The sequence below is a fragment of the Zootoca vivipara genome, chromosome 13, assembly GCF_965207765.1.
Source record: "Zootoca vivipara chromosome 13, rZooViv2.hap1.1, whole genome shotgun sequence".
Lineage (NCBI taxonomy): Eukaryota > Metazoa > Chordata > Lepidosauria > Squamata > Lacertidae > Zootoca > Zootoca vivipara.
In genome coordinates this window covers 10,393,092-10,408,672 of record NC_142596.1, presented here as the reverse complement: position 1 = coordinate 10,408,672, position 15,581 = coordinate 10,393,092, and the positions used below count along the sequence as shown (strand labels likewise).

At 45.2% G+C, this 15,581-nt stretch overlaps 1 protein-coding gene across 8 annotated transcripts in view; it reads left to right on the top strand.

The window, feature by feature from the left end:
- Positions 1 to 8,300, top strand: part of AP3B2 (adaptor related protein complex 3 subunit beta 2) — a 61,828-nt gene extending 53,528 nt beyond the window's left edge. For 4 of the 8 annotated variants that reach the window (XM_088656609.1, XM_088656608.1, XM_088656606.1 and 1 more), the window contains 4 exons: positions 918 to 1,015; positions 1,721 to 1,744; positions 5,760 to 5,898; positions 7,698 to 8,300. In XM_088656609.1, the coding sequence (XP_088512735.1) occupies positions 918 to 1,015; positions 1,721 to 1,744; positions 5,760 to 5,898; positions 7,698 to 7,848 (412 nt within the window). In that variant the 3' untranslated portion in view covers positions 7,849 to 8,300. The remainder of the gene's footprint in view (positions 1 to 917; positions 1,016 to 1,720; positions 1,745 to 5,759; positions 5,899 to 7,697) is intronic. The other 4 variants (XM_088656610.1, XM_088656607.1, XM_088656605.1 and 1 more) reach the window with 2 other exon arrangements.
- The last annotated feature ends 7,281 nt before the right edge of the window (positions 8,301 to 15,581 follow it).

Below are 15,581 nucleotides of genomic sequence, written 5' to 3'. Positions count from 1 at the left end.
ATGCAAATACATAGAGGCAATGAGTTCCACATTTAAGGAGCTGCCACCAAAAATGGATAGATGTGTGAGACCACAGACACAACATTTTGATTTAAGTTAGAGATTGCTATGCAGAGCAATAGAAGAGCAATTTGAAGTTAAAAAAAGATAAATGGGAACAAAATACAAGTGTTTGAAAGTAAGATTTTAAAACGATCCCAGGAAGACAGAGGAAGACCATCCAAGGACAGAAGACTGGGAACATGGCCATATCAGTGGCTGCTGAGACTGGAGTGGGTTGCATCCAACAAACTCCAACTCAGAGTAGACCCATTTGAATTAAAGGACCTGATTTAGACGTGTCCATTAATTTAATTGGGTCTACTCTGAATAGGTCTAATACTGGATACAATCCAATGACAGACAGAGCCAGTTAATTCTAAGTTTTGCCCTCCCTCCTCTTCCCTGCCATGGTCTATAAGGGCAACATTGAGACTAAGGAAGGAACTGACAGGCAGTGCCCACCTGTTGGACTGGTTGCAAGTAAAAAGGCAGGCAGATGGGGGGGGGGTTTGAGGTTATTGGGCCAGTGTCCCATTTGCCCTAAAGGACTAGCCTTCTCTGAGCCATCCTTATGGGTAGGAAAGGTAAGATAACTAGCCGAGGGTATAATAGCTGCAGGATAGATTATAGTGGTCTTAAGGAACTGTCCTGTTGTTCTTGGTGAATTATTGGTGAAGCCAAGCTTTTCCCTTTGTGTTAGCTCAGGCATCCCCAAACTGCGGCCCTCCAGATGTTTTGGTCTACAACTCCCATGATCCCTAGCTAACAGGACCAGTGGTCAGGGATGATGGGAATTGTAGTCCAAAACATCTGGAGGGCCGAAGTTTGGGGATGCCTGTGTTAGCTCATCTTGCCTGTTCTCTTTCTGTTTCCAGCACACACACACGCCAGTTCTATGTGTCCATCCAGCCCCCAGTGGGGGAGCTCATGGCTCCTGTCTTCATGAGCGAGAACGAATTCAAAAAGGAGCAAGGTAAGTGTTATTTCTCCTCTTCCCCCCCCCCAAAAAACCCCCAGCTGTAAAAGGAAGCAGGGCAGATTCTCGACAGCAAGCTCCAAACCCAGAGCTTGGTAATGAAGACTGGATTGCACAGCCCTCTTCTCTGTTGGCCCACTCTGCCCTGTAAGAGAAGCGAGATCATACTAGATGGGGAGAATTGCCCTCGGCCATTCGGGCTTCCCTCCCCTCCCCCACTGCCTCGCCCTAGTATAGGCATCTGTGGGGCGCTTTCCCCCTACAAAAAGGCTACCAGACTCAAAATTGTCATGGCTGTTTTCCTGCTACATCAAGGATGCGATCTTATTCACATGTTCCTGGGAGTAAGCCCCACTGGGCATAGTGGGCCTTACTTCCAAGTAAACATATATAGGATTGTGCTGCATTTTGCATGCAGACCATGCTTCTCTTTTTGTGGGTGTGAGAGAGTTTCCCAACTCCTGTGATTTCCAATGAATTTTTTCTCCGGGTGTAACTGGCCAGCAAGAGAGAAATGGGAGAGAGACCCACATAGTTCTTGGCCCTGCTCTCATCCATTCAAGAGCTGCCATCACCTGCTCGGGCTGGCCGTGGCTATGGGGGGAGCACTTTTGGTTGGGGGCCGTGTTGGCAGCTGACGCTAATCATGTGTTTTGTTCTCCTCCGCTGCCTTGTGCATTCTTGCTTCTTCTTTTTCTTTAGAGCAACTGTTAAGGATGGGTGTGGGTAAGTTCCAGCACAGGTAGCTACTTCCTGTGGATGCTGCAGCTGCTGTCTGCTCCTTCTAGCCGTAGTGCTAGCACTGCTTCCACTAGGTAGTTTCTCTCCTTTTCTAGCCGTAGTAATAGCCCTGCTTCTACCCTGGGGACTCTTCCCAACCCACTAGCTGCAGAGCCTTTAATTAGCACTGCTTTCACCGCAGACACACACATCCTTCTCCTAACCTTAGCCTGGTGCAATTTGCACTGTAGACACACCCTATTTCTCCTGCTACTTTCCCGATCCCTTGACCCTTTTCTCCATACCCCCACCTACCAAACTCCGTTAATAGGTCGCAAACAGGGTAATAGAGGCAGGGCCGTCTCGAGCAGGTCGGGCGCCTTGGCACTGAGGCGCGGAGATCGCTCCGGTGCCCCTGCCCTTGCAGTGCGCAGCATGGCTTCCGCGCGCCACTGGGACTGTGCCACCGGGACTGCATCTAGAGCCGGGCCTGAATAGAGGTCAGGAGGATGTAACCTTTCTAGCTTGCTAGTGCAATAAAGGATTTCCTGGCAGGCTCTTTGTCACCCCAGCAAGTAAGAATTGTTTCCATGTAACTACAGTTGTACCTTGGGTTACAAACGCTTCAGGTTACAAACTCCGCTAACCCAGTGTTGTATAAAAACTTGTTTGAAGGGAGTAATTGTTGGGTCTCCCCCACCCCAGCCTATTACAGATGTCAATACACATGGGGAAACATTTAGGAAAGACTTTGCCAACCTGGTGCCTTCTAGAGATTGTTGGACTACAACTCCCATCAGCCCCCTGGGGTTGATGAGAGTTGTAGTCCAACAATATCTGGAGGGCACCAGCTGGATGAAGTCTGATTTAGGAGACTAGCAACTCTTTCTCAGTAGTGGCGCCTGCCCTGTGGAACGCCCTCCCATCAGATGTCAAAGAAATAAACATCTATCTGACTTTTAGAAAAGATCTGAAGGCAGCCCTGTTTAGGGGAATTTTTAATGTTTGATGTTTTATCATGTTTTTAATATTCTGTTGGGAGCCGCCCAGAGTGGCTGAGGAAACCCAGCCAGATGGGTGAGCTATAAATTATTTATTTATTTTATTCATTTATTTATTTCAAAAATTTTATTTTCAACTTTGCAAGGATGATTATAATTTCTACACCATATCAAATTTTAAGGAAGCTACTGCCCAGATGTTGGGTGTCAGCTGTACATTGACACTATGCACAGCAATAGGACAGTAAAGTTAGCAGTTATTAATTAATATTGATTAGCTAATTGGTTTTAAGTTCTTACGGTTTGGTGTAACCTATGAAGGCGTGCCAGATACCAGGGTGGTGGCTATTTTTAAGCTTTGTTTACTGAGTTTATGAGGAGTTTATGAGATAGACTCCAACAGAAGATGGATGACATATTGGCCCAGGGCTAAGTTTCCAAGTATTGACCCAAAAGCAAGGGGTGTTCTTGGGTCTTTAATAACTTTGTTGGGAGGACCCAAAGGATCTGACTCTCAATCCAAGTTGGGCAGAAGTAAGGTGAATTCCAGTGCAGCAGACAAGAATAAAGGGGGGACTAAGGCTGGAGTCTCCCGTCACCCCATGCTGGCTAGAGCTGAATAGTGTTGGACTTAAGGGCCACAGATTCTTGGTCTTGAGCTAGAGGAAGATGCATCATCAAAACTGGACAGGGGCCAAGATCCAAAAGCACAGGCACTCCCACACAGCTGTCCTTGCATCAGGGGGATGTTGTTCTGATTTAGGAGCCAGCCCAGAGGCTAAGGATATATAGGCCCTGGCAAACAGGCAAGCTGTTACTGCAACCTAGGGAGCATCCTCAGAACTCAGTTTGCTAGGCTCTCAGGGAAAGGTTTTGGCATTGAAGCTTTGGTAAGGACACCAATGCCCACAAGTTTCTGTTGGTTCACTAGGTTTTCTGTCTCTGCAGTAGAGTTGCATGTACTTTTGCATGCTGCTCCTCAACCGACAGAGACCAGCAGAGAGGTGGACCTGCTCCTGAGCCCTTTTTTGTCTTCCCTTCACCTTTTACCTTGGCAGAGCACCTGGCATCCCGTCGGCTGACGAAACTCCCTGCGCATGGTCCAGCAAGGCAGCCTTTTCGGCATGTTAACACCCAGCATCCAGGCACCACTGCCTCTAATAACACTCCAAGCTGCACACCACTTTCTGCAAGCAGGGGGCTTTCTGGGACAATTAACCCAAAGCCTACTTGCTTGGAATGGCTGTTCGTAAGAACGCTAGAAATATAATCCTGTAGGGTGGGGAGAGGGTCCTTTCCTGAAGATTAAAGAGCACACACGAAAATACACCTATACCCTCCCCTTGGACACATACACTTCCATTTGGAAACTCTTGGCTTATATAGATATTACAACACACACCGATCTCATGTCTTCTCTTCAGATAGCCCCCATCAGTACCTCTTGTTCAGCTAAGCTACAATGGGGACTCATTTAGATCCTGGATAGACCAGGGTAGGGTGTGTCAAACTAGAATTGCCCTGAACTCTGGATCTTGTAAGCTCTCTCTGCAGCAATCAGAAGCTCTTAAGTCTGTCCCGCAAGCCTATAAGATGCGTTGGCAAATAAATAAAATAAATAGGAATTGCTATTCACAGTGGAGTGTAACCACCCAATTGTATTGCAAAACCAAAGGTCGGTTTGATATTCATCAGAATCAACTTGCAAATCTTTTCCCAACAAGTATCACATAGGACTGCAGGTGTTGCATTACATGTTTGAATGCAACTTCAGGCATATTTAAAACCAAAACCAAAAAAACCCCACCCCACCCTGCCTGTAGAAAACTAGCATGGCAGGGAGAACTATTTAGCCTAGCTTTCCGCTTGACATTCTCCCTTTTTTTTCCTATGGAAACTTTTGATCATGCAACATCCTCCTCCCACATTTGCAGTCTGAAGTGATTCAGTCCAGAAAATCTTTCCACTTGGCTCTGCCTTGGAAGCCTGCGTTCAAATCCTAGATTTAGGGCAGGCATCCCCAAGCTTTGGCCCTCCAGTTGTTTTGGACTACAATTCCCATCTTCCCCGATCACTGGTCCTGTTAGCTAGGGTTCATGGGAGTTGTAGGCCAAAACATCTGGAGGGCCGCAGTTTGGGGATGCCTGATTTAGGGTTTTGAATGCAGATCTGGTTCTAACTGTGGTCAGTGAACCCATCTGTAGTGTAGACAACAATAATCCCAATCCAATAAGAAGTAAGAGGTTGAATATGGACAGGTTTAGGCAAAATATTCAGGATCAGGGCCATCCTTATTAAGCAAGTCCAGATAACTACCTACACTGGGAAGGTACAACACAACAAATAGTGCTGCCACTGTTCATGAAGGCCTCTAACACTGCTGCTGCCCCCAGGTGTTATTGGATTCCCAACTCCCATCAGCCTCAGCCAGCACAGCCAATGGTCAGGGCTGATGGGAGTTGTAGTCCAACAACATCTGCAGGACGCCATGTTGGCTTCCCCTACCCTATTCCATAACTCCATATAGTGTAATGCCCTTCTCTTGGTGGTGGAATGACAAGAAGGGCCTCCCCTCCAGGCCTAAGAACATGGGCAAGCTGCAACAGGAAAATGTGTATGCTTCAGATATTTGCATTGATGCCTTTGTCATTGGAGGCATGGGCAGGGTATCCTATAGGGTGGAGTTGCCCAGAAAAATAATAATGAATAGTTGGAGACGTTTGACTTGCAGATCTCAAGGATAGAAGCAGACATGGGGTGGCGAAATTCAAATCCTTCAGTTGACACTATCAAATGTTTTTAGGGCATGGGAATTCCAGAGCTGCATATGCAACCCAAAGTGGGAGCTGACAGGAAGCTATGCATAGCACAGATCTCCCATTCTAAATTGGTTTGCATCTTAGACAGCCATGGAAATCTGGACCCTTTCCTCCCAAGTCATACACTGCCATTTGATGAATTTGTCTCCATCCAGATGTCTACTGTTCTTTTTTCCCCCTTTTCTACCTTCTGTCCTCCAGGGAAGCTAACAGGGATGAGTGAAATCACAGAGAAGTTGACTCTACCTGACAAATGCCAGAGTGACCACGTGATTGTGCAACAGGTGACATCTGCAGCCAACGTTAGCCGTGTGCCTTGTGGCTCAGATAAGGAGTATCGGTGAGGAGATGGCTGCCATATGCTAAGATCAATGTTGTCTCTGCTTCTTCTAAATAGTGAGGGTTGTGGCCTGCCAGAGGTTGCTGGACTACAACTCCCATCATTCCTCATCATTGGCCATAATGGCTGGGGCTGATGGGAACTGTAGTCCAACAACACATGGTGGGCCTCCATTTTTCCATCCCTGTCCTAACCCCATATTTGCTTTCTTGGGTCACTTCCAATCCCCATCTGGATGTCTGACAACTTCTATTACTGGTTCTGTTCTCAAATACTTGCCCTTGATGCCCACAAATTTGCAGCTGTACTTCCAGACTTTGATGGAACAAAGGAAATGTGGAAGCTACACAAAGCCAGGACTCTTAACAATGCCACACGTTAAAGCTGTGGCAATTAAATTACTGTCTACCTAGTGTTGAGCAAATCTCCCCCTAATTGTAACATTTCAGAGCCTCACAGGTCTGAAGTTTTGCAACATCAGCATTCCATTCCCCCCCCCTGAATTCTGGATCTAGCAGCCTTTAGTGTAAGAATATCTTAGGGCGCTTAAAGTCTAGAGCTGGTTGCCCTTGAGAGAGGAAGTGGATTGATCTTTGCTTCCTAGCAACACCACCCTCTCTATAGTCTCTTAGCATTTCGTACCTCTCTAGGGACTGTAATCTCTATTGTCCTAGCATTTTCTGCATAGACATAAAATCTAGACTCATTCCTCAGGTTTCAAACCGCTTTTATGTGCTATTCTTTTTGGGGCTTCTTCTTGGTGGAAACCAAAGGCCAAACTAAAGAAAGGCACAGTGGATCTTTTGACGTCTTCTTTTGGGCAAATGTTCTTTAGGTATAAACAGCCCAATAAAAATGCAAACATACTGGGGATGTGAGGGAGGGATTATTATTAATAATAATTTCATTTCTATATGGCTTTATATTTTTAAGAAAAAAATCTCAAAGCAGTTTACAACCAATTAAAACATCAAATAAAAATGCAGAATAAAACATTACTGAAGAAAACCAAATATAAAGCAAACAAAGCAACATAATTAACAGGAAACTAAATTATTAACTTACAAGATTTCAAAATAGTACATTACAAAGGAAGTCAGCTACAGAATGCACATTTAACACAGCAGAGTTAAGTGGGGGGAAATGAAAACATTGCTAAAGCAAGGTAAATATAAAATGCACATTTAAAACAGCACAACTAACAAAAGAATAAAATATTATCATAAGCGTAGAGTATAGCTGCTGCCATTGCTGTCGATCCTGCCAATGGTGGCAGCAATGGAAGCTCAGGCTCAACAACCTGCATCTGCACTAAGAGACAGCTGAGATGGTCTGTGACCCCTTCAGCAACCTCAGGGGTTTTTTGTGTGTTTGCTGGAATCAATCAGGGCACCTCCTTCCAAAGTCAGGTGGAGAAAGGCCTGCAAGGCAGGGAGCAGGTCTTCCAGGACTCACAGTGGGGAATTGAACTTCCCTTCCCCAACCTGGTGCCCTGCAGTTGTTTTGAACTACTTCTCCCAACCCATGCTGGCTGGGGCTGATGGGAGTTGCAGTCCAAAGCAACTACATGAAACTAGGCTGGGGAAATTGCACTAACAGGGTTTCCCAAACTTGTAGCTATTTTTGGACTACAGCTCCCATCATGCCTGGCTCACAGCACCAGTGGTCAGGGGTGATGGAAATTATAGTCCAAAAACAGCTAGAGACCCAAGTTTGAGGAACACTGCTCTAACTACTGTACCATACTAAACCTTGTGACGTGTAGTCACCTTCTTGTTGGGTTGTTTTCCTCTGAACAGGTTCGCCGCCAAGACAGTTAGCAGTGGAAGTCTCATCCTCATCATGCTGGAGAAGAAGGCGGGCAGCGTGGCACAGCTCACTATCAACAGCGAGAAGATGTTGATTAGCACCATGCTAGTAAAGGACATTATTCACTCCTTGACGCAGTGACCAGAATGCTTCCTTCTCTCGTCACACCCACTTCAGTCATCCAGCTGTCCTTCCTTCTTGGGCTCAGCCATCTGTCTCCCTCAACCCAGCTTGTTGTGTCTCCCTGTCCTTATGTAAAATATAGGTCAAAGCTGAGATAAGGTAATGGGAAACAATCAACGGTAGAAAATAAGGTGCAGCCTCTGATGTGGACAAGAGACACTAGCTCAGCAACAAACTAGGGAAGCCTTTTGCAACCTGGTGCACACTAGAGTTTTTGGAGTACAACTCCCCAAACCTCTGGAGGGCACCAGGTTACAAAAGGCTGAAACAGGGGTTGTTGGGATGCTGAAGATGCCCTGTGACTCTGCCATCCTTGTTGTGCAGTGAGTCTCCTCCCCGTTTTTCTGTTCTATGGCTCTATTTATTATGGGCAGAGATCGTTCAATAAAAATTCTTCCTGGAATTGCAAATTCTGTTTCCTGGCTCATCTGTATGGTGGCAAAAGTGAGACCTAAGACATCTCCTTTTGTTGCTCTTTCCCAGGCATCCCCAAGCTGCAGCCCTCCAGATGTCTTGGCCTACAACTCCCATGAATCCCTAGCTAGCAGGACCAGTGGTCAGGGATGATGGGAATTGTAGCCCAAAACATCTGGAGGGCCGAAGTTTGGGGGTGCCTGCTCTTTCCCCACTACAACCTTCTCCAAGGCTCATCCAATGTAGATCAGAAGGGCGAGAAAGCACATGTATATGAAGACTGAGATTTCTGTTGATCTAACAACTGCCATAGTATTTTTAAAACACAATCGGTGCCCCTAAAATATTGATACATATGCAGACATATCTGCCTGAATCATCATGTTGCTATTCCATTATTCAAATACCCAAAATGATGGGTTTTGTTTTTTAAAAAAAATTACCATATTTGCAAAAATGAAGTAAGAATCAGTTCCCATTTCTACTCTTACTATTTCTTTATGACAATGGACAACTTGAACTTGAGCTGCAACTCAGTTGGGGTTCCTCCAGTTGACATTATTTATTCAGCACAGAGATGTAACATTTCTGGATATTTTGAAGCCATGTAGGTTTTTTTAATTTTTATTTTAATCTTGGGGAATGAACACTTTTTTGGGGGGGGGATATTTAAAACAAAACACTTTTTACGTATCAAAGGTCACTTTTTACTTTAGGAACAAAAAGTAATAATTCTTGAAGTATTTATGATCGTGGTGCTATAAAGTTCATTAAAAGGTAAAGGTAAAGGGACCCCTGACCATTAGGTCCAGTCGTGACCGACTCTGGGGTTGCGCGCTCATCTCGCATTATTGGCCGAGGGAGCTGTCGTATAGCTTCCAGGTCATGTGGCCAGTATGACAAAGCCGCTTCTGCCAAACCAGAGCAGCACATGGAAACGCCGTTTACCTTCCCGCTGTAGCGGTTCCTATTTATCTACTTGCATTTTGACGTGCTTTCGAACTGCTAGGTTGCCAGGAGCTGGGACCAAGCAACGGGAGCTCACTCCGTCACAGGGATTCGAACCGCCGACCTTCTGATCAGCAAGCCCTAGGCTCAGTGGTTTAACCACAGCGCCACCTGGGTCCCTTATTCATTAGTGACCCACTAAGTTCATTAGTGGGTCATAAAACACTCGCGGACCCACGCCGCCAACCTATAATGGCGCCCAGCACACTCCCAGCTGTCTGTTAAAATTCCTCCTCTTCTCGGACCCAGCAGAGTAATGGCGCAAATGGAAATCGGATAGCAGTCGTTGTCTTCAAGAAATAAAGCACACAGTAGCTTCTAAACTAACATAACTTTATTTACAGAAGCTTAACATAAAATAGTAAAACCAACTGAACTTAGCTGCATGTTAGCAGCGCTCTTATCTCTAAACACTCCTCCACAGATCTCCTGCCTCCTAGCTCTCTCATCTCATTCTCTCCACTCAAACTCAAAGTGAAAGTACATTCTCTTTACAGCATGATTTATGACTACACAGCAATCAGCATGTAGCTGCAGTGGGCTGGCACCCAGAGAATAAGAACGACTTGAGAGTGTTATTAACTCCTTGCTTTCCAGAATCCCAACAATAATAATAATTTATTATTTATACCCCGCCCATCTGGCTGAGTTTCCCCAGCCACTCTGGGCGGCTCCCAATCGAGTGTTAAAAACAATACAGCATTAAATATTAAAAACTTCCCTAAACAGGGCTGCCTTCAGATGTCTTTTAAAAATAGGATAGCTGCTTATTTCCTTGATATCTGATGGGAGGGTGTTCCACAGGGCGGGCACTACTACCGAGAAGGCCCTCTGTCGAGTTCCTTGTAACTTCACTTCTCGCAATGAGGGAACCACTAGAAGGTCCTCGGCGTTGGACCTCAGTGTCAGGGCTGAAAGATGAGGGTGGACGCTCCTTCAGGTATACTGGACCAAGGCCATTTAGGGCTTTAAAGGTCAGCACCAACACTTTGAATTGTGCTCGGAAACGTACTGGGAGCAAATGCAGATCTCTCAGGACCGGTGTTATATGGTTCTGGCGGCCACATATAACTTTACCATAGAATTATCGTGTCCAATATATTAAAAGTATAATTTATTCAGGCAAAAATGACAAGCTGAATTTATTTTTTGACATTTTTGTTAGCTCCATTTATAAGGAAACTAGCATCTTTTTGGTTTTGCCAGTTCATGAGGAGCAGGCAAAAAAATTTTTTAAGGAACCATCAACATAATAGTTTTACAATTTTTTTTTCCAGTTCTCCACAGCATCAACCAGATATAAAGCACTCATTTCTATAACAAGAACTGAGGAAAAGAGGGGAGGGGGAACAAAACTCATGAATACTACATGAAATTTAATCAGTCCCTCTTTCTAAGCCAGTAGTTAACCAAGTTTTTTCTCTGGGCCACACTTTCAGAATAAAAACTTGCTTGCACCACACCAATTTTTTTATTTATAGAAAATATATTGGAAAACAAAAATAAACAACAACTAGCAGTACTTGATTTATAACATAGAACACAACTACTTTATAATATGATCATGGGACACCCAGAAGGTATAGAACAATGCAGCTACATAAGAACATGAATCATTCCCAAAATACAATACTGATTGGCTTTGAATCTTCTTGCCATGCTTTCTGTCCTCTCCTGCCACACCCTTTGGAGACCGCTGTTCTAGGCTATCACTATGAGCTTCTGTTTCCCATATTTATCATAATATATACCATGGACTTCTATAAACTGCAGGTTTGCCCAGATTGAAACAAGCTCTTTCATGTGTCAGTTTATTTCTTGAACTGGTGTGTTTCCAAACACAGGCCAGTTTCTTTCACATGCTTCAGAAGTTGTTGTGCAAAAATGTTGGCTACCATGTTGCAGGAGGGATATGCTTGGCAGAATCCCTGGCGGCATTCCTTGGCCAAATACCGGAAGGTGGTCTGTTGTTGTTGTTGTTGTTGTTGTTGTTTAGTCGTTTAGTTGTGTCCGACTCTTCGTGACCCCATGGACCATAGCATGCCAGGCACTCCTGTCTTCCACTGCCTCCCGCAGTTTGGTCAGACTAATGTTTGTAGCTTCGAGGACACTGTCCAACCATCTCGTCCTCTGTTGTCCCCTTTTCCTAGTGCCCTCAATCTTTCCCAACATCAGGGTCTTTTCCAGGGAGTCTTCTCTTCTCATGAGGTGGCCAAAGTATTGGAGCCTCAGCTTCATGATCTGTCCTTCCAGTGAGCACTCAGGGCTCACTGTACTCCGCAACATTTTGGGGGGAAACCTTTCCAACAAGAAGTTCCAAGTGTGCTTGTTGGTTAAATGCAGAATCAGTGCCATCATCACCTGCATTGATGCCTTTCAATCTGGGATCCCAACGGATTTGAAGCAGCGTGAATTGGAGGATGACAAAATTATGCTGCTCTGCCCTTTCTCCCACTCCCAGGTCCTTTGAGACTTAGTCAAGAAGGCAGATACATAAGTATCTGCCAAAAGGAAGGCCACGAGCAAATAAGTCATTAAACCGTTCTTCTCTTGTAACAACGGCAGTGCCCTCCATAAGGCAGAAATGCCTCTTGCCGTTGCATCTCAGTTGTACTCTGAGCATACTACCCAGGACTTTCTTGTCCGCAGTACAGTATACAGAAATTATGATGATACTGTGCATAGTCTTGTAGCTGGCATTATCTTCTTAGAAGAGACATTGCTTCTGTTGTGAGAGAAGGGAGAATGCTTCAAAGATCTGCAGCTTTAGTCTGCGCTAGTATTAAAAATATAAAATATGCTTCTCGGTTAAATGGGGCACGTGCTTAAGTCTTTCAAAGGATTTTTTAAAAAACTCATCAAACTGACTATTCAACTAACCTAGCCTTCCTCAAACTGGTGCCCACCAGATGCAGTTCCCATCAGCTGCAACCAGCATGTCCAATGAGGAAAGCTGACCTAACCATTCCAGCCCTAGCAGACACTTGCTATGATTATCCCTGGAGGGCACGATACTGGCTGCAGAAGGAGAGAGACACCAGAACACTGCAGGCAAGGAAGGCTGGTCCTTTGAGGCTCTTAAAACATTTTTAGTACTCTCTGACCTGGGGGGAGGCCAGGAGCAATGAACGGTTAGGTACAGCTATCCCATGGGCCCTGCTTAGAGCTAGTGCAGCTCAGCAGAACAGGGCGAGCAATGATGCCAGCTTAGACGTTTGCCCATTTATGCTGAACCACTACAGTAGTTTTCTAATAAGCTTGGGTGGTTATTTTCCTCTTACCTTATACTGAATTGTGTGTGTGTGAGAGAGAGAGAGCTCTGTGCCTAGGACAGCGTTTCTCAACCGCTGTTCCGCGGCACACTAGTGTGCCGCGAGACGCTGGCTGGTGTGCCGCGACGTGCGGCGACGAGAAGGGCGATTTGCGTTGTCACCAACACTTTCCCGCCGGAAAGGAAGCCGACCGGGTCACGACGCGGGGCGAGCGCAGCTTTCAACAGCCACCACCACGGGAGGGTGGTTTTAGACAAACTTAAAGAAGCTGGCTGGATGAGCTCAACCTGAAACTTGCTGAGCAAAGGATTGTGCTGGCAGAGAAATCAGCGGCTTGTGAAGCCTTATTACAGGAGATTGCAACCAACACAGCAATTGGCAAGTGTTTCTTAGTCATAATTATATAGTCAATATAGGGCAGCACAGAGTTAATTTTTTTAACTTTTTAAATGGTGGTGTGCCTCGTGATTTTTTTCATGGAACAAGTGTGCCTTGGCCCAAAAAAGGTTGAGAAACACTGGCCTAGGACACATCTTAGTGGTACAGTGGTACCTCAGTTTATGAACACAATTGGTTCCGGAAGTCTGTTCATAAACTGAAGCGTTCATAAACTGAAGCGAACTTTCCCATTGAAAGTAATGGAAAGTGAATTAATCCGTTCTAGATGGGTCCGCGGCGTTCGTAAACTGAAAATTCATAAACCGAGATTCCACTGTATAGCACAGGCTTTGCATGTAGATGGTTTTAGGCTTAGATCTTACAAAGTTAAGAAAAAGGGGCAGGGCAGGTAGCAGGTAAAGTGCAAGCCTCTGCCTGAGACTCTAGGTTGCTACTGCCAGCATTGTATTAGTTGGAGTTGCCTTGGTTTTGGGGAGAGGACGACTTCCAGAGACACCGGGCTTTTAGGCTGCAAGCTGATTTATGCAGTTGTATTAAAACTGAAAAATAATAAACTCCCCAAAAGTCTAGCAAATTATGGAATTAACTGTGCCAACTTTCCATTACACCCCTTGATGGTTAACTGGTTTATAAGTAAAATAATAAAATTCCTTCAGTAGCACCTTAAAGACCAACTAAGTTTTTATTTTGGTATGAGCTTTCGTGTGCATGCACACTTCTTTTTTAACCATTGATGCCATAGGAGCCAGCTCCTAGGGGCTGAGGTCCCTTTGCCCCCCAATAATTTTTTTGGGGGCCTCCCTCCCTAAAAGTTAATGGGCATGGCCATTCAAATGGTGTGTGTGATCATGTGGTTGATTGTGCAGGGCAGGGCTTATCGGGCCACTCTTAATATTTTATTCAAGGCGGCACAGCTGATAGATGCCAAGAACACCTCCAAAAATACACTTCTAATTTTATGGCATACCATATGCCATAAAAATGGAGATGGGAGAAGAAATATCAGGCGAGAGACCCCGAGGAAGTTTGCCGGACTGCAGCTGAAATCACAATGCCCTTGAACAATAAACAGGATGAGACCCATCTTTTATCGCCCACCAACAGAAGCAGGGGTGCCATCTTGAATAAAATATTGAGGGGGGAGTGCAAGTAAACCCCACCCCGCATAACTGATCGCATAATACAGCACACACACACACACATACAAATTTTTGATTGGCAATGCCCATCAACTTTGCAGGGGCCCAGCCCCCTCAAATATTTTATTTATCGGCCCCCAGGAGTTGGCTCCTATGAACAGAGGTGTATATGGATTGTGAGGTTGGGTGTTCACACTGCACAAAGGAGATGAAGGGAGCACTTTTTCAACACACAACACATACAGTACTTCCACAGAGTAGTAATAGCCTCCAACTTGGATGGCTTCAGAAGGGCATTAGATAAATTGCTGGAGGAGGAGGAAGCCAATGTTTACCTCCACAGCAGGAGATTCTTTGCCTCTGATTACTGGTTGCTTGGGGGGGGGGGGATAAAGGGGAAGCATACTGTTACTCTTATGTCCCACGCAACACTTTTTTCTAAAAATAAATAAATGTTTGGGTTACTCTCATTTTGACTCAAGAAAATCACAATGTTATAGTTCAAATCGGGAAAACTAAATACAGTAAATGGACATCGGGGGTAGCAACGGAACTGACGATTCACCATGCTAGAGAAGAAACTAAATTTTTTAAGAATTTTAGTTTCTTCACCTGTTAGATTCACAAAATGTTTATGCGTACTCCTGCGTCCCGCCCCCCCCCCCCAAGCACTGTTCCTGTGTGTTTCCCAGAGGGATCTAGCTGGCTATTGGGAGGATGCCACAGCTGTGGCCCCCGTGTGCAGAGGCTTCCTCATAATAATAAATTTTATTATTTATATACTTTTATTATTTATATACTACCAATCTGACTGGGTTGCCCCAGCCACTCTGGGTAGCTCCCAACAAAAAAATTAGTAAAAACAGGAGCTTCCTCATAATAATTCTATTATTTATATGCTTCCCATCTAACTGGGTTGCCCCAGCCACTCTGGGCAGCTGGCAACAAAAATAACAGTAAAAACAACACACAGCTTCCTTGAGTTGCCTTCAGGTGTCTTTAAAAACAACAACACATAGCTGTTTATCTGTTTGGCGTCTGTTTGGGAGGCCTCTTGGCAAGGCGTTTTAAGATTTTGACAGCGCAGCCTCTACTCAGAGGTAAGGCCTACTGAATCCAGCGGGTCTTGCTCCCGAATCAGCGAGGTGCGCATCCTCAGCTGTTGCAAATTTGTCGTGCAAACCGCCTTGCACCGGGTGGGGAGGCCGGCAGCAGCGGAATAAGGCATACATGCATGTGTTGTCCCCCCCCCCCAAAAAAAATAGCTTGATAGCCTTGGTGCATTTCTATGGATGGCGTTGCGCATTTAAAAATAAATCTAATTTAAGTTTTGTGTGGCTATTCGAGCGCGCCAAGTATACGCGAGGCACCGAGGCAAACGGCTGATTAATAATTAGCCGGCCTCCTGTGCTGAAAGCTACTCCCTTCTGGCGGGCAGGGAGCGTTTGCAAACTCCTGC